Source organism: Bos indicus, chromosome 8 (genome assembly GCF_029378745.1).
Source record: "Bos indicus isolate NIAB-ARS_2022 breed Sahiwal x Tharparkar chromosome 8, NIAB-ARS_B.indTharparkar_mat_pri_1.0, whole genome shotgun sequence".
NCBI classification, from domain to species: Eukaryota; Metazoa; Chordata; class Mammalia; order Artiodactyla; family Bovidae; genus Bos; species Bos indicus.
The window spans coordinates 10455806-10475171 of NC_091767.1; the positions used below are offsets into that span (position 1 = coordinate 10455806).

The 19366-nt window shown below is 42.3% G+C and overlaps 1 protein-coding gene across 1 annotated transcript in view; it reads right to left on the bottom strand.

Annotated features, from left to right (window-relative positions):
• Positions 1–19366, bottom strand: part of ELP3 (elongator acetyltransferase complex subunit 3) — a 118829-nt gene that overhangs the window by 24011 nt on the left and 75452 nt on the right. The window contains exons 12-14 of the mRNA XM_019965833.2: positions 17082–17147; positions 14857–15084; positions 13852–13933 (exon numbers count right to left, since the gene is read on the bottom strand). Coding sequence (XP_019821392.1) covers positions 13852–13933; positions 14857–15084; positions 17082–17147 — 376 coding nt within the window. The remainder of the gene's footprint in view (positions 1–13851; positions 13934–14856; positions 15085–17081; positions 17148–19366) is intronic.

Genomic DNA, 19366 nt, shown 5'->3' on the forward strand with positions numbered 1-19366 from the left:
ATGTATTTGATCACTTAGTATCCAAAGATAGCCACTACCAGATCCTGTCTTTTTGAGAAGTGGAATTTTTTTCCTTTTCCCTTTAAATCTGGGCTGGCCCAATGACTTAACCAACAGAATGGGGCAGAAGCCACATCGTGGCAGGTAAAGTGACCCTCAGGACTTCCCTGGTGGCTCAGTGGTAAAGAATCGGCCTGCCAATGCCAGAGACACAGGTTTGATCCCTGATCCGGGGAGATCCCACATGCTGCTACTACTGAAGCCTGCACGCTGAGAGCCTGTGCCCCACAATAAGAGGAGCAACCACGATGAGAGGCCTGAACACAACAACTACAGAGTAGCCCCAGCTCACCGCAAGTAGACAAAAGCCGGTGTGGCAACAAAGACCCAGCGCAGCCAATAAATAAATAAATAAGTAATAAAAAAAATAAAATGACCTCTTCTCTTTGAAGGTGGGGTGGACACACTGGCTCTCTTCTGAGACCAGGTTATTAAGACTAGGGCTTCCATCTCAAAGGGGCTCTGTCTCTGTGATCACTCTGCTGGGGGAAGCAGGCGGCCACGTGATGAGCAGCCCTAAAGAGATGGTCGCCCTAAGGAGGAACACTGGCCCTGAGACCAGCAGCCGGTGAGGAACTGAAGTCTGCCAAAGACCACACAGCGAACTTGGAAGTGGACCCTTCAAGCCCAGTTGAATCTTTGAAATTATAGTCCTGGCTGACACCCTAACTGCAGCTTTATGAGATGCTCTGGGCCAGAGGCACCCAGCTAGACTCCTTCTAGATTCCTGACCTATGAAGACTATGAAATAACTGTTGTTTTCAGTTACTAACATCTGTGGTTTTTTAAAAAATTACACAGCCATAAATAATGCACATAAGATGTTCTACAACTTATAAGCGTCTTAGAGGCCAGCCTTCATGCCAGGAGAAGCTCAACCATGTGGAGAAGAACCAAGGTGTTCACGTTGACAGTCTCAGTCGCGCACACTCGCTGCCGCCTAGAAGAGACTCCAGATGCGTCACCCCAGCAGCTGCCAACCATTTAAGGCACTGCAGCTGAGGCCCTCGACATCATGGAACAGAGACAAGCCATCTTCTCTATGCCCTGCTGAATTTCTGACCCACAGGATCACTGAACAAATAAAATGGTTGTTTTAAGTCACTAAATTTTGGGGTGATGTGTTCCTCTGTAATAAATGACAACTACTAATTATTAGGATTTGCAGTAAGAGCTAACAGACCACACGGGGTATAAATCTGGTGCTTCTGACTGGTGTACCAAACATCAGTGAGTCCTTTACCAAATGGACAAACTGAGTAAGTGGATGCTTCGGGAGGTAGTGAGGTACATAAGCAAACATTATCCTGTGACCACAAGCTAAAATCTAAATCCATCACCTAATGTCTTGAAAATGTGAGCCACTGGTTAGACAACAGTTTAAGCCAGGCTCGTGTGCCTTGACTTTGTGCCGCATGCTGACTGACACCCGACAGCCAGTGAAGGTTTACACGCTCAACGAAGACCAGCAGTGGGACAACCAGGGCACCAGGCATATCCTCCAGCTACGTGGAGTGGCCAAAGGGCATGTCCCTGCACGTCTGTCCCTAACGAAACGTGGTCCACTGGAGAAGAGAATGGCAAACCACTTCAATATTCTTGTCCTGAGAACGCCATGAACAGTATGAAAAGGCAAAAAGCTATGACACTGAAAGATAAGTGCCCCCCCCAGGTTGGTAGGTGTCCAATATGTTACTGGGGAAGAGCAGAGAGATAGCCTGAGAAAGAATGAAGAGTCTGAGGCAAAGTGGAAATGATGTCCAGTTCTGGATGTGTCTGCTGATGGTAGTAAAGTCCGATGCTGTAAAGAACAATATTGCATAGGAATCTGGGATGTTAGGTATATGAATCAAGGTAAACTGGAGTTTACATTGACATTTTAGGAATCAGTGAACTAAAATGGATGGAATGGGAGAATTTAATTCAGATGACCATTATATCTACTTCCTTTAGAAGAAATGGAGTAGCCCTCATAAGCAATAAAACGGTCCAAAATGGTTCGCTTCCAAGGCAAATCATTCAATATCACAATAATCCAAGTCTATGCCCCAACCACTAATGCCGAAGATGAATGATTCTATGAAGATCTACAAGACCTTCTAGAACTAACACCAAAGAAAGATGTCCTTTTCATCATAAGGGACTGGATGCAAAAGTAGGAAGTCAAGAGATACCTGGAGTAACAGGCAAGTTTGGTCTTAGAGTACAGAATGAAGCAGGGCAAAGACTAATAGAGTTTTGCCAAGAGAATGCACTGGTCAGAGGTAAAACCTTCTTCCAACAACACAAGAAATGACTCTATATGTGGACATCACCAGATGGTTAATACTGAAATCAGATTGATAATATTCTTTGCAGCCAAAGATGGAGAAGCTCTATATAGTCAGCAGAAACAAGACCAGGAACTGTGGCTCAGATCATGAACTCCTTTTGCAAAATTCAGACTTAAATTGAAGAAAGTAGGGAAAACCACTAGGCCATTCAGGTATGACCTAAATTAAATCCCTTATGATTATACAGTGGAAGTGACAAATAGATTCAAGGGATTAGATATGATAGAGTGTCTGAAGAACTATGGAGAGAGGTTCATAATGTTGTATAGGAGGCGGTAACTAAAACCATTTCCAAGAAAGAAACACAAGAAGGCAAAGTGGTCATCTGAGGAGGCTTTACAAATAGCTGAGAAAAGAAGAGAAGTGAAAGGCAAAGGAGAAAGGGAAAGATATACTGAGTTGAATGCAGAGTTCCAGAGAATAGCAAGGAGGGATAAGACAGCTTTCTAAAGTTAACAATGCAAAGAAATAGAGGAAAACAATAGAATGGGAAATACTAGAGATCTCTTCAAGAAAATTAGAGATACCAAGGGAACATTCGGAGAAGGCAATGGCACCCCACTCCAGTACTTTTGCCTAGAAAATCCCATGGATGGAGAAGCCTGGTAGGCTGCAGTCCATGGGGTCGCTAGAGTAGGACACAACTGAGCGACTTCACTTTCACTTTTCACTTTCATGCATTGGAGAAGGAAATGGCAACCCACTCCAGTGTTCTTGCCTGGAGAATCCCAGGGATGGGGAAGCCTGATGGGCTGCTGTCTATGGGGTCGCACAGAGTTGGACACAACTGAAGTGACTTAGCAGCAGTAGCAGCAAGGGAACATTGCATGCAAAGATGGGCACAATAAAGGACAGAAATGGTATGAACCTAACAAAAGCAGAAGATATTAAGAAGAGATGGCAAGAATACACAGAAGAACTGTACAAAACAGGTCTTAATGACCCAGATAACCATGATGGTGTGGTCACTCACCTAGAGCCAGACAACCTGGAGTGTGAAGTTGAGTAGGCCTTAGAAAGCATTCCTACCAACAAAGCTAGTGGAGATGATGGAATTCCAGTTGAGCTATTTCAAATCCTAAATTTTGATGCTGTGAAAGTGCTGCACTCAATATGCCAGCAAATTTGGAAAACTCAGCAGTGGCCACAGGACTGGAAAAGGTCAGTTTTCATTCCAATCCCAAAGAAAGGCAATGCTGAAGAATGTTCAAATTACCATACAATTGCAATCATTTCATATGCCAGCAAGATTATGCTCAAAATCCTTCAAGCTAGGCTTCATCCAGTACGTGAACCGAGAACTTCCAGATGTTTGACCTGAATTTAGAAAAGGCAGAGGAAACAGAGATCAAATTGCCAATATCTGCTGGATCACAGAAAAAGCAACTGATTTCCAAAAAAAATCTACTTCTGGTTCACTGACTACGCTAAAGTCTTTGTGCATCACAACAAACTGTGGAATATTCTTAAAGAGATGGGAACAGCAGACCACCTTACCCACCTCCTGAGAAACCTGTATACAGGGCAAGAAGCAACAGTTAGAAAGTGAAGAGGAACTAATGAGCCTCTTAATGAAGGTAAAAGAGGAGGGTGAAAAAGCTGGCTTAAAACTCAACATTCAAAAAATGAAGATCATGGCATCCAGTCCCATCACTCCATGGTAAATAGATGGGGAAAAAGTGGCAACAGTGTCAGATTTCATTTTCTTGGGCTCCAAAATCACTGTGGATGGTGACCGTAACCATGAAATTAGAAGACGCTTCCTCCTTGGAAGAAAAGCTATGACAAACCTAGATAGTTTATTAAAAATCAGAGACATCACTTTGCTGACAAAGGTCTGTATAGTCAAAGCTATGGTTTTTCCAGTGGTCATGTATGGATGTGAGTTTTGGACCATAAAGAAGGCTGAGTGCCGAAGAATTGATGCGTTCGAACTGTGGGGCTGGAGAAGACTCTTAAGAGTCCATTGGACTGCAAGGAGATCAAACCAGTCAATCCTAAAGGAAATTAATGCTGAATATTCATTCGAAGGCATGGTGCTAAAGCTGAAGCGCCAATACTTTGGCCACCTGATGCGAAGAGCCAACTCACTGGAAAAGACCCTGATGCTGGGAAAGACTGAGGGCAGAAGGAGAAGGGGACAACAGAGGGCAAGATGGTTGGATGGCATCACTGACTCAATGGACCTGAGTTTGAGCCAACTCCGGGAGATGGTAAAGGTCAGGGAAGCCTGCTGTGCTGCAGTCCACAGGGTCGCAAAGAGTTGGACATGACTTAGTGACTGAAAACAACAAAGAAGAGGATGAGGTGGTTAGACAGTATCACAGACTCAGTGGACATGAATTTGAGCACATCTCCTGGAGGACAAAGGAGCCTGGTGGGCTGCAGTCTGTGAGGTCACATGGAGTTGGACATGACTTACTGACTGGAAAACAACAACAATGTCCTGTTGGAATCAGAAACGTCCCAGCTAAAAGGCTCCATAATATCAGTATCTTGGCTGCCGCTAAAAAAGGCAGCATCAGTATTTTCCAGCATTATTTAGTTATCTGTTCACCCAACCGGCAAGAATTTGCCAAATCCCTGCCTCTAATTGATCTCAAAGAGAAGAGCTTTATCAAACTGAATGGGTTAGAGCAATGTCAAACACTCGGAGAAAAGAACAGTACTAATCACACGAATGTTACAGTGATAAGGAGTTAACACTGCGACGAACCATAAAAGAGCCTTTGTGACAGACAGCAGATGGTGACCATTGCAGGCTAGACTTCGGAAGGTGTCCTTCCTCAGAAAAAAGCCTGTGAAGCATGTAACAAAAAAGCAAACCTTTGTATCAAAGCTCCTAGACTGCTCAGGCATGTTCTTAGGGACCATGCACTCCAACTCTGTTCTTCTACCGGAGCAGAGTATACAACTCTCATTCCCAATATCCATAAACAAAGAGGAACAAGAATGGGGAGGAAAAGTCTACACACGTATGTGTGTCAACTAAATTAGCAAGGTGATCTTGCCAGACTTTCAGGCACGCGTTTTGGCGACACAAGACTCAACAGCGTGGGCCTGGGAAGAGCAATAGCAACTTGCCACATCCTGTTGCTCCCATGCTGGCATCTCTCCTGGCATCACCAGCTTCTGCCCAGGAACTTGTGATCCTACTACACATGGACCAAGGTGCTGGCGTGCCAAGTTGCTTCAGTTGTGTCCGACTCTGTGAAACCCTATGGACTGCCAGGCTCCTCTGTCCATGGGATTCTGCAGGCTAGAATACTGGGGTGGGTTGCCATTCCCTTCTCCAGGGGGTCTTCCCGACCCAGGGACTGGACCCAGGTGTCTTATGTCTCCTTCACTGGGAGGCAGGTTCTTTACCTACAGCACCAGCTGGAAAGTGCCCCCGCCTAGGAAACTTCACCAAAAATTCAGTGGCCTGCAAGTTCCAAACAGTGGAAACTGACTAGTGGCCTACTTGGGAATATTTGAAAAAACATTAATTAATATAGTCATGTGATACCAACTGTGGGACAGGTCCAATGCACTTGATGTACGATATACTGTATAACTGGTACTGATTCATCTATGAATGAATAGATGAATAAACAAATAAACATCAAGTCAAGGAATAAAGAGTCCTGAAGTGAGCTATGTGACAATGCCTCCATAGTCCAGCTGCGATACAGACACCACTGAGAAAGCATTTAGCTAATGTGGTATCAAGCAAGAGAGTATTCTGTCATCAATGCTAGTCTGGCTAATACTGATGCTGAAATTAATCAAGTTTTTGTAGTAAAGCATTATTTTATGTTGTACCTGTTGTTTCTGAAAAGAAAGGTGTTCACCACCACAGCACAATCCCACTGGAACATGCACCAAAAAAGGATTATGTATGATCACTGTTAACGTCGCAAAATGAATGAGAAAGAGGAATATATAGAACCTAGATCAAATTGCCAACATCCGCTGGATCATGGAAAAAGCAAGAGAGTTCCAGAAAAACATCTATTTCTGCTTTATTGACTATGCCAAAGCTTTTGACTGTGTGGATCACCATAAACTGTGGAAAATTCTGAAAGAGATGGGAATACCAGACCACCTGACCTGCCTCTTGAGAAACCTATATGCACATCAGGAAGCAACAGTTAGAACTGGACATGGAACAACAGACTGCTTCCAAATAGGAAAAGGAGTACGTCAAGGCTGTATATTGTCACCCTGCTTATTTAACTTCTCTGCAGAGTACATCATGAGAAATGCTGGGCTGGAAGAAGCACAAGCTGGAATCAAGACTGCCGGGAGAAATATCAATCACCTCAGATATGCAGATGACACCATCCTTATGGCAGAAAGTGAAGAGGAACTAAAAAGCCTCTTGATGAAAGTGAAATAGGAGTGTGAAAAGTTGGCTTAAAGCCCAACATTCAGAAAATGAAGATCATGGCATCTGGTCCCATCACTTCATGGGAAATAGATGGGGAAACAGTGGAAACAGTGTCAGACTTTATTTTTTGGGCTCCAAAATCACTGCAGATGATGACTGCAGCCATGAAATTAAAAGACGCTTACTCCTTGGAAGGAAAGTTATGACCAACCTAGAAAGCATATTAAAAAGCAGAGATATTACTTTGCCAACAAAGATCCATCTAGTCAAGGCTATGGTTTTTCCTGTGGTCATGTATGGGTGTGAGAGTTGGACTGTGAAGACAGCTGAGTGCAGAAGAACTGATGCTTTTGAACTGTGGTGTTGGAGAAGACTCTTGAGAGTCCCTTGGACTGCAAGGAGATCCAACAAGTCCATCCTAAAGGAGATCAGTCCTGGGTGTTCTTTGGAAGGACTGATGCTAAAGCTGAAACTCCAGTACTTTGGCCACCTCATGCAAAGAGTTGACTCATTGGAAAAGACTCTGATGCTGGGAGGGATTGGGGGCAAGAGGAGAAGGGGACGACAGAGGATGAGATGGCTGGATGGCATCACCGACTCGATGGACATGAGTTTGAGTGAACTCTGGGAGTTGGTGATAGACAGGGAGGACTGGTGTGCTGTGATTCATGGGGTCGCAAAGAGTTGGACATGACTGAATGACTGAACTGAACTGAATGGTGTGCATTTCATTAAGGGAGTATTAGGAAATAATTTGGACTTCCCTGGTGGCTCAGATGATAAAGAATCTGCCTGCAATGCAAAAGACCTGGTTTGATCCCTGGGTTGGAAAGATCCCCTGGAGAAGGAAAGGGCTATCCCACTTCAGTATTCTTGCCTGGAGAATTCCATGGGCAGAGAAGCCTGGTGGCCTAAAGTCCACAGGGTTGCAAAAAGTTGGACACGACTGAGCAACTTACAGGGAATGGTTTATGAAAAAATGTAAAGGGATAAATTATTATGAAGTTAGAAAAGATGAAGCAGTCTTTTCCCTTCCTTCCTGAGAAGTCCTGTATTAACATGGCCCATACTGGTTTGCCTTTGGCAAGCTTCCTGTGTCCATTAGCAAATAGGTAAGCCAAAGTGAGGAAAAGTTTTCCAGGCATTTTAGTAGATTATGAGTCCATTACCAGACAGATCTAGTTACAAATGTGCCCTTTTTTTCAACTAGATGATAATGCAAAGCACAAAACTACCTTTACTTCCAACTGAGGGAGATATGTGCAGCCTGGAACACTGGCCAATGAAACAAAATAATTGTTACTTTTTGCCCAAATATTATCTTGTTAATCAGTGTTTCTGGGGCACAAGACCATTCATTTCAGTTCCAGAAAGCCATATCAGACGCTTTAAGTCTCAGGCACAATGTTTTTCACTAGTTGGGATTGTAGACATGCCTTTAGAGTCATGTGACTCTGAGCTCCATGATCTAGAATAATCATATCCCCACGGAAACTCAGTTTGCTCATCCTATATTTAAACTCGCTTCCCCTGCCCTCTTCTTTGCCTTTTTAATAGGCTGAAACAAAATGGCTATTGATCTCTGACTTCAGTGATTTCTGTCATCAAACAATCTGATATTTTCCTCATTTCTCATCATCGTTTGATCCGTCAGCCTGGTGCAATTCTTGGCCAATGGCCATGTTAATTTTCTACTTGAAAGAACACAAATAGGATACTGCTTGTGACGAAGGTAGTGGGGGGAGCTTGGGGAATAGCCGTCCGTCTTGATGCATAGCAATTAGCCTGGCAAAATGAAACAGGAACACGATTGGATCTGAAACCTAGCCAAAACTGCCTAAAGGAAAAAAGGTCATTTTGTTGGCGGTATTAAGTGGCTTTTTAAATAGTGGCTACTGACAGTTATATTTGCCCTTTCAAAAATGGTACGGGCAGTGTGACATCAGAGATCTCCAGTTTCCATGGTGATTATTAGTGATGGCATTTCAAATGTTATGGTTAGGTTCTACAGTATAAATCTCTGCACTTGACACTATAAGAGAGGGAAGAGAAAAAAACTGCTTCATTGTAACATTTTTAAAGGAGAGAAACTGATCATCCAAGTAGATAAACATCATGGCTTTTAAGTAAATATGATTTGTTCATCTTAAACAAATGAATGTTGATAGAAGCAATATGAGGAAGTTGATGAAAGATACTATAGCACTTGAACTTAATAGGGACTAATTAATTGCTTGGGTATTTAGCAGCAATTAACTATTATTTCCTGCCTGCATATTATTTCATAAGCTGATTGTTCTCATACTAGTGATTTACCCATTTTTATATGTAGAAAGAGATTATTTTCTCATGCTGAAGCAGCTAATCCTGAGTTAAGAAATAGTCTAAGTAGGGAAAAACCTGTCTTCCTCTGCAGTTACGGACAAGCTGCAGGGTGAAGACTGAGTGAGCTGCTCTGGTCCACGTGAACATCCCTCAAAGGCAGGGCATCATCTCCTCCTCCTTCTATCTGCCCTCTCAGCCCTAGGCCCCTGCACACAGGAGACACTCCAGAAATGCAGCAATTCTGGTGTTAAGAAATTCATTATTGCTTTAATTTAACATTCAGAGTTGATGGTTAATTTGAAAACACACAATTCACTAAGACAATTTTATATACTTAGGCAGAATGAATAAACTTAAAAGTCACTCTGATGGACTTCCCTGGTGGTCCAGGGGCTAAAACTCCACATTACCAATGTAGGGGGCCCACATTTGATACCTGGTCAGGGAACTAGATCCCACATTCCAGAGCTACATACCCCAACTTAGGGGAAAAAAAAAAGATCCCACATGCCACAAGGAAGATCAAAGATCCCATGTGCTGCAACTAAGACTCAGTACAGCCAAATAAATATTAAAAAAAAAAAAAAAAAAAAGACACTCTGAGACAGTGTTTCATTTGATGTTGATAAACGGGTTTTCAATTTTCTCATGTAGCTATCAAGTTAATCTTTTATAAATCAGCTGCAAAATACACAACATGGACCTTTTATAAACAAAATATATTGAGACAACAAATAAAAAACAATTTGTGTTTTAATATGGAAAAACAGCATATATGGAATCTTTCTGACTAGTCATTCAAATCAGATCTACTGTGTAGTTAGTCATATTGTCCAGAGGCAGAAGACTATAAATCCAAGTAACAGAAACAATCTGCTGGCAAGATAAAGGGAAATCATAATGAATCAGAATTTAATTAAAAGAATTCTACACAAATGCATGCCTCTCACAGTCAGTGTAACCAGAATGATAAGTGATCCGTCTCTCCCTTCTTCAAGCGACTAGTTATGCTAGGACAGAATATCTAGGCTAGCACTGTGTATGAGTTACACAAAAGCCTACAGACCAGAAGGATAGATTTACAAATCAAGGGCAAGGTCAGGAAAAGAAAAACAAACAAGCCAGGTAGGACACGGATCACAGAGTATCGCCAGATGGGACTAAAGTGGACAGGCATCCACTTCCTTTCATAGACAGGATTAGCGACCTACGGGAAACTTTATCATCATTTCTATCATCAAACACCCAAACTGAAGGAGACTAATTACTCATGAAATTAAAGGGTCTCCTGGTATGGTTTCATAAAAGAATCTACTTAATATGAAATCAGTAAAAACACAATTGATCTTGTTGAGAACTAAAAGAGATGAAGCTATTTAAGGGGCAGATTTCTAGACTGTTAGAATGGCAAATGATAACCCAACACACTTATTTTTAGTAAAGAAATAAAGGTCCATGGAGATTGGAGCAACATTATTCAAGATGATCACAAGGAGAGCTGCCGTCAGTGCAGGAACAGAATCAACGCCCCGGCCCAAGCGTCTCTTCTTACACATCACGTCTAATGAAGTACTGTGAATAAATGCAGCACCGAAGCACCAGCACTACCATAAGATTTTCATTCTAAGGATCACTTACGGAGAATAACTGACTCTTTACAAAAAACTAATTAAAACACACACACACACAGCATTGTACTTAAATCAGGAAGACCAAAGTCAACTGAACAAATAAGGGAAGGAAAACAACCAACCAAGAAACACATTATGATTAAAAACCAACAAGAACACTTTAAATCTGCCCTCCTTGAAGTTCTGAATAATGGACACCTCAGGTATCTAATTCAGGAACTCAAATAGAACACTAACATGTTACTAAATTAGAGAAATACAATGCATCACACACAGAGTAAATGTTCTTAGTGTTTTCATCTGAAGGGGGATCAGATCTTGGGTCAAACAGAAAGTCAAGGCCCTAGATGGATTCTTCAGTACAGGGCACTGGTGAGGGCTCATAGATCAGAGACAGGAAGTACCACTTCCTCCCACAGGACTCACCTGAGTACCAAAAGCGCATTTCCAGGGCTGCTCCTGTAAAAACCTGCTGGCCATGAGAAACCCCTGTACAGAAATCCAGTAGTCTACCTGTAACAGCTAATAATGAGAAAGGTTCTTCCCTGTTATTTTTAGCAAGTCTCTTCTTGCTATTTTAAAAGTTCAACAAGCAGATGATCTGAAATTGAGCTATTATTTAGATTAGAATAATAACCTAGAAAGAGCACAGATGCTAATTTCCACTTAGTAAGACACTGTTCAAAAAACAGAAACCGAGGTTCTTACAGGTAACTGAATGTGTCCCTGGGCAAATCAGACGCTCCTCTCTGCATATAACATTTCAAAAAAGAGAGAGACAGCATGAAGGCAAATTAACTAAAGCAGAGAAGTGACAGAATACAGATGCCCTTCAGTTTTAAAATTCATCAGGTTCCCACGATACCAGAAAATCACACAGCTGCACATCAGACTTAGGGAATGCAGGCACTGCCAGGGTCACACAGAATACCTTTACCTTAGTGATCTGAAACAGAATACTACATTTGGAAGAGAATACTAAAACCTCGCTACTCAAAGTGTGATCTGAAGACAATCAGAATGGTCCTACCAGGAGCCAGTTAGTCACCTAGGCCTTCAGGCTCCAACCCAGACCCAACGAGTCAGAATCTGCACTTCAACAAGATCTCCAGATGATTCACAAACCCATTAAGGCTTGGAAAGCACGGTACTACTGAAAACACTGACAGTTCGCTGGCAAAAGAGGCCAGCTGAAATTTCAGGTGATTCACAGATGCACATGTATAATGAGCTCTGAGTCAGTCTGGCCCTTTCCTGGTACTGGGGAAGGTTGACTTCTTGTCAACCACAAGCTGAACAATTGAGAAGTAAACCTTTTTTAATCACAAATACTGGCAACCAAGCAGGTGAGCTTCATTGAATTCCCACCTCTTTACAGGGTTTAAGGTAACAGAAAAAACATAAAGAACAGACTTGTGGTTGCCAAGGCGGGAGGTAGAGGATGGATTGGGAGTGTGGGGCTGGTAGATGTAAACTGTTACATTTAGGAAGGTCCTACTGCATGCATAGCACAGGGAACTATATTCAATAACCTGGGATAAACCATAATGGAAAAGAATATAAAAAAGAATTATGTATGTATATAACGGAGTCATTTTGCTGTACAGCAGAAATTAGCGCAACATTGTAAAACACCTATACTTCAATAAAAAATATTTAAGATAACATAGAAAAATAGAGAGAGCTAGCAGTGTTAAAAAATGCTTTATTAATCTGTCTGGAAAATGCCAAAAACCACAGCCAGATTAAATAATCGATTAAGTGAGCCTGGGTCATTACATTTTCATAACTGTAATCATTAAAATCTGGGCAAAGGTATTGATTTATTGATTGGTAATGACTGATTTTTTTTTTTTTTTTTTTTAAGTTTCATTTAATAATGCTGGAGGGAAAAGTAACCTGAATCTTGATCAGGGCTTTCACCATGTTAGCTGCTTATTGAGAAGAGCAAATTTTGTAAGGGTATGACACTGAAGAATACAAGTGAATGGGTGTAGTCATGTTATTTTTTATTCCACTTACACCAGACTTATCTTTTCACGCCCACTTCCCCCAATCACCTGATGTCCTAGGTGAGGCTAAGGGGAACGCTTCCAAAAAAGGGAAGAAATCTGTTCCCCAGGAACAAAGTCATTGAAAACAATTTTTAAGGAGTAAGGAACTCTGTCCAGAAACATCTTGTACTAGCAACGACGTTCTATTTTAATTTTCTGAACAATACTCACAATTACCACATTAACTTATGATTTTCTTAGATTCATTCATCTAATTTCATTTTCCCAGACAGAGTAACTGGGCAACGAAGCACAAGAGACCATAAGGAGATAGGGTACAGGAGGGTACCATGAAGAAAGGGAGCATGAGGAGATAAGAGAGACCATGAGGAAGACAGGGTACAGATTACTCATCTTGCCACCAAAGAGTGTCTGCAAGCTCTATTCTGCCAGACTGCTTACAGGAATTTTCTTTGTGCCAGAGCACCACCAGTCTTTCCCTATTTGGCTCTGCCCAATTCTGAATATAATAATCATAAACAGAGGCAAGAGAGGCCTTGTTAGGGGAACCACTGACTAAAACCACCCACCCTGGCCAGGCCTGAATAGTAACCACTTGCATGAGTTCTATTAAATAAGAGATCCTGATAAGGAACACAGAGATAACAAACTACCATGAACTGGAAGAACTTGGGAAAGGTCAAAAGGAGAGTGGAGACATCAGTTCATATGTCTACCAAACTCCCAGAATCCTTCTCGCTGGAATCCATCTACGCTGAGCGATGCGTGCACCTCCAGGAAGGACCCTGAGTCAGAACAACGGGCCAGAGGCAACCTGGAAACTAATCCCATCACCATAAAAGCCGAGACTGAGCCACGCGGCAAAGCAGTCCTCCTGGGCTCCTTATCCTTCTGCTCTCCACCCGGGCGCCCGTTCCCAGTGAAGTCTCTTGCTTCGTCAGCATGTGTGTCTCCTTAGACAATTGATTTCCGAGTGTCAGACAAAAGCCCACTCTTGGGCCCTGGAAGGGGTCCCCCCTCCTGCAACAGCCTGAGATACTTTTAATTGTGGTACCAAGTTAACAATGTGAATGAATCATGAACTTTGCCCTCCCCCTATGCCTACCCCCAGTTACCTGATATAACAGCTATTTTCCCAGATCCATGTTCTTCTCTGGCTATTCGTTCTGCTTCCTCCATCAGCAGCATGCCAAAGCCCTACAAAGAAGCAATAAAGGGGGTTAGGGAACTGTGAAGGAGAGAAGTCATTAAGAGGGGTCCATAAAACCAGAAGGCTGATATTTAGTAGCTGCTAAACTCTTTAAAAGTGACAAAAACCCATTTATAGGCATAAGGAAAGAAATGATTCAATTATACCAAAAGTACTCAGTGGCAGACTAGGAATAACTGCAACAAAAGCCATCCCAAGGTATTTTGTGGATGATGTAATCTAGTCGCAGCAAGGGAGGAATTGCCTGTCAATTTCTGTCGCTTTTTAAACAAGTTCTAGGCAATCTCCAGGTGATGAAAGTCTGGAGCATCTAATCTTGTATTATTAGTCACCTTTCAGTTTCTAAAAGGCTTTTGGAAACCAGGCAATATTCTTAAATCATCAATAGATTGGGGGTTTAATGCTAGGTCCACCATTAGCAGTTTTAACTTGCTGTCCTGAAAGTGAAAAAAAGTGGTTATTTATTTAGGTTGTTTGGGGGAGTAGAATAGTGTGCCACTATCTTTTAGCTTGCATTGACAAAGTGCTTTAAAATTTCATAAGTGCTTTCTTTCACATTATCATCTTCCTTCGATTCCAAACTAGTTGAATCACACAAAATTGCTGGTATTAGATCATTTCTGACTTTCAAAAATAGCAATTTCCTATGGTTCAGTCTATTATTATATTCCACTTGATTGAGTCTCAATTCGTCTCTCCCTCCCCTTCCCTCATGCCCAAAGGGCTACAATTTAAAGAGAAAACCTCTCTGAACAACAGTAATGTTGGTTCCTCTATTTCTATGCTTTCCTTTCTCCTTTCCTCTTCCTTTTCTTCTCTGCCCTCCCTCTCCCCCCTGCAATCCCTTTTCTCTTTTCCTCCTTTGAGCGACTTCTTAACCATAGTCAAACAGAAATGCAGTCCAGGATACCTGATGCTGAAATTTAGTGGGATCCCGACTGCTTACGGGGACCACACTTCCGTACACGTGCAGCTCTCGGACTATGGACACACCCCCAACCAATTCGAAACGGAATGTCTCCTCTGAACACTTCCGTAATCTCAGGAGGCCAATCAAGATGTCCTGATCTGGGTCTTCATACGATAAGAAGGTTTCCCAGCCTCCATTTGCAACATAATCTCTTCTCACCAATTCAACCTGTTTTAATAAAAAGCCACACAAAACTTTTTTTATAAAAGAATTAGAGAACAAAGTACATTTCTATAACTATATACATTTAAACTAATATCTATAATTAGGGATAGAGAATAAATAACCACAAATTACGTTTCTTTTTACTTCTCTCCTCTCAATAGCACTGACTATAAATGAGAATTTGTGCCTTGTCTATAGATGATGTAAGAAGAAAACTGTTTTACCATTTTATAAATATATGAACCTCATTAACCTTAAGATTCTTACAGGGTTTGGCTCAGTTAATACTTCCATGGATTTAAATCTCTCAGCCACTATGAAAAGTCTCTAAGGTAAAATTATACGTTATGTCATGTATGTAGTTCTTGGGAGCACCCCCCGGGCCCCAGAACAGTCAGGTGCTCAATGGTTTTTAGTCCTCACCTCTTCCACTAAAACCTGCTTTTTTGGGGAAAAATGTGTTGGTTTCATTCCTTGATGGGATTTTAAGAAAAAGTATCCCACAGGACCTTTAAAATATTGGGTTGACCGAAAAGTACATTTGGGTTTTTTTCATAAGATGTTATGGAGAAACCCAAAAAACTTCTTGGCCAACCCAACAGTATGCCTAATTGTGAGATTAACAGGTTAAAGAAAATACAGCATCAGAGAGGGGTTTTAGGGGAAGCTTTTGTGTTAGCACTCTAGATGGCGTTTTGACTTTTGCATCCTGCTCAAGTGGCCCTTGTACTCTGCACAAATATTAAGCAATTGACAGGCAGAGAAAGCTACGTATGTGGGCACAGTCACACTCAGATGCACTCCAAAAATGGGCAGACAGGACCCATAGTGGGGTGAACAATCAGATTGACACTGACATGCCTCCTCAGCTTCTTGTTTGCTGCGTAACTGGACTGCACCAGAATTTGGCAGAAGAAGTAACTGTGCCAGGGTCTACTTTTTCCTTAAAAGGTCCAAGATGTGAAAACCATCAATTCATTTTGAGAAGACAAATATCAGCTGCAGATCTCATCTCTTCTAGCCTTTCTCAAACAGGCTCCCACAGGAAAGAGAACCCCCACAGAAAAATCTGGCAAATAGCTAACACGATGACATTACAGGAGAGAAGTTAATTCATTAAAAATATGTTTTATAGAAACCCTGTTGATGAGGGTGATCTCTTCACCTGATTACCACCAGCGGGCAATAACTGAACACAGAGACAAGCATGTGACACTCAGCTTTACCCGAAGGTAGCCACTAGTCACATTTGGCTATTTATATTTGAATTCTTTGGCACTGTGACATTAAATAAAATTAAAAAGTAAGTTCTTCTTGCACTAGCCACCTTTCAAGTGCTGAACTGTCACATGTGACTGGTAGCTGACTCCGTATTAGGTGGCACAGATGACAGGACACTTCCAGCAATGCAGAAAGTTCTGCTGCATAGTACTGATCCATAATGAAGTTCCAACCTCATCTTCCTAACCTGCCCTTCTAGTGTTGAGTGATCTTCATATCTGGCTTTGCTGGCTTGACCTGATTCTCAGTGACTCTTTGCTCTTAGTTTCTTTATTAACTTTGAGAGTTTGGTTTTGGTTCTAACTATAGGGCTTCCTTGGTAGCTCAGCTGGTAAACAATCTGCCTGCAATGCAGGAGACCCCAAATAGATTCCTGGGTCGGGAAGTTCTCCTGGAGAAGGGATAGGCAACCCACTCCAGTTTTCTTGGGCTTCCCTGGTGGCTCAGACAGTAAAGAATCTGTCTGCAATGCGGGAGACCTGGGGTTGATCCTTGGGTTAGGAAGAGCCCCTGGAGGAGGGCATGGCAACCCACTCCAGTATTCTTGCTGGAGAATCCCCATGGACAGAGGAGCCTGGCGGGCTACAGTCCATGAGGTCGCAAAGAGTCGGGCACAACAGAGCAACTAAACACAGCACGATACAAAAGCAGGTACAGGCCCAGGCTTGACAAAGAGTAACGAGCAGGACGTAATCTCTCTATAAAATGAAGACACTAGCCTGGTATGGCCGGACTTTGTGATGAATTTCTTGGATTCCCACCTCTCTGGTTCTCACATCACGACACTGTGAAAAAAACAAAGCAAAAGAAATGAAGAAAGGGGAGGAAGGAGGGGCACAGGAATGGGGAAAAAATAAAGAGAGAGAAAAGAAAGAGGGAAGGGGAGGCAAATATAAAACTGGTCACTAATACAATTTTTACTGAAACTTCTCCACCAAATTCTGGGCTCAAAATTACATTTGAACATAATTTACATTGAGATAAAAAAACTGAATTTAAAAATGAAGTCATTTTTAATAAATCTGAAGATAGGGAAAAACAAAATGGAAATATATGAAGTTAACAGCATATTGTTTTTTAAAAGGCATTTAGAATCCAAAGGAGACAGATACATAATATTGAAAGTAAAGAACATACCTCCTAAAAATTTGAGCATAGTTTTTACCCAGAGGATATAACTGTATCTGAAAGTGCAATCCCAAACTCTATCTATAGAAGAGTAACAACTGAATTCCTAATGTTCCAAAACCTTCCCCATTTCATAACCGTCAATGTTTTTAGCATCACCATGTTTGTATCAAATTTTAGAAATGTCAGAAAGAGGGCAACTAAGACTGCTATCTTCTGCAGAGAAGGGCTCTGTGGAATAAAGGCTGGGAGGGAGGAAAGAGCTTTTATTATTATACAGTCTTTTATTATTATACGGTCTGAATCATGGTGTCACGGTGGCAGACTGGCTCTCTGAATGTCCCAGGAAGCACAGAGTTGCCTGTGGACGTGTGCACGGCCTAGCCACATGATGTAACTCTCGCTTCTACTCCACGACCCAGAGTGCAGGCTGTGAAGCCTGACACTTATAATTACAAAATCCTCACAGTGACTATTATCTGTCCTATGATAATAGGACAGATAGTTCCCTAGAACAAACTATGGAACTTATTTCCAAGATTCTAACGCTTTCCATCGGTGAGAAAAGATCACCCTAGGAAAGCTGATGATGTCTTGCAGCCATACTACTAATAGTGTATTTGGTGTATATATGGAGAGAATTTCACGGGAAAAATAAGCGCTCATTATTCAGTTCTAGAAAAACTAAGCTATTTCCATGCCCTGGGAACCCATATCACATGCTCCTAAAGAACCCTTGCCTGCTTTTGCCCTTTCTTGGAGGGGTGGGGAATGGTTTTTACGAAAGAGATTGGTGTGTCCTTATTTTCTAGTAAAGACACTGCCTAGGTAAGCTAGATAACTTTTGGCTACGACTGAATTCCAGTCTTGAGACTCAATCCTAGATTACTTTATGAGAGCCTACCAAGGTTTAAGAGGGGTACAGGGTTAAAGATGATGGCTGGATAATGAGGTTATCAGGCTAACCAGGCCAGGAGGAGAAGGAGGAGCTGAGGAACTGGGACAGTTGGAGACCAGAGAGCAGAGCAGTCACATACTTGCTGGGGCTATTCATTACTGTACATGGGGCTTCCTTGGTGGTTCAGTGGTAAAGAAACTGCCTGCCAATGAAGGAGACTTGGGTTCAATCCCTGGGTCAGGAAGATCCCCTGGAGAAGGAAATGGCAACCCACTCCAGTATTCTTGCCTGGGAAATCCCATGGACAGAGGAGCCTGGCTGGCTATGGTCCATGGGGTCACAAAGAGTTGGACATGACTGAGCGACTGCTGCTGCTGCTAAGTCGCTTCAGTCGTGTCCGACTCTGTGCGACCCCATAGACGGCAGCCCACCAGGCTCCCCCATCCCTGGGATTCTCCAGGCAAGAACACTGGAGTGGGTTGCCATTTCTTTCTCCAATGCATGAAAGTGAAAAGTGAAAGTGAAGTCGCTCAGTCGTGTCTGACTCTTAGCGACCCCATGGACTGCAGCCTACCAGGCTCCTCCGTCCATGGGATTTTCCAGGCAAGAGTACTGGAGTGGGGTGCCATTGCCTTCTCTGGACGGAGCAACTATATAACAATTACTGTACATAAAGTTGCTGTTTTTCTAGAACTTAAGTTATTATTATTTTGGTAGAATAAGCCAATAATGTTCACAACTCTAGACCATTTTCTGAAAAAAAGAAAAGAAAAACTTCTTCATAACAAATCAACTAAGAGAACAAAATGTTTCAGGTATGTCCACAAACATGATACGTAGTCCTTAAAACAGTGCCTTTCAAAGAGTGGTCCATGTCTCCACTGCGTGTGAGAACCTCCCTCAGCTCCGTACCAGACCAAGTGAATCAGAAGCTCAAAGCAGAGGCCAGGATGCAGGCTCGGGCCTAGGCACCCCCTG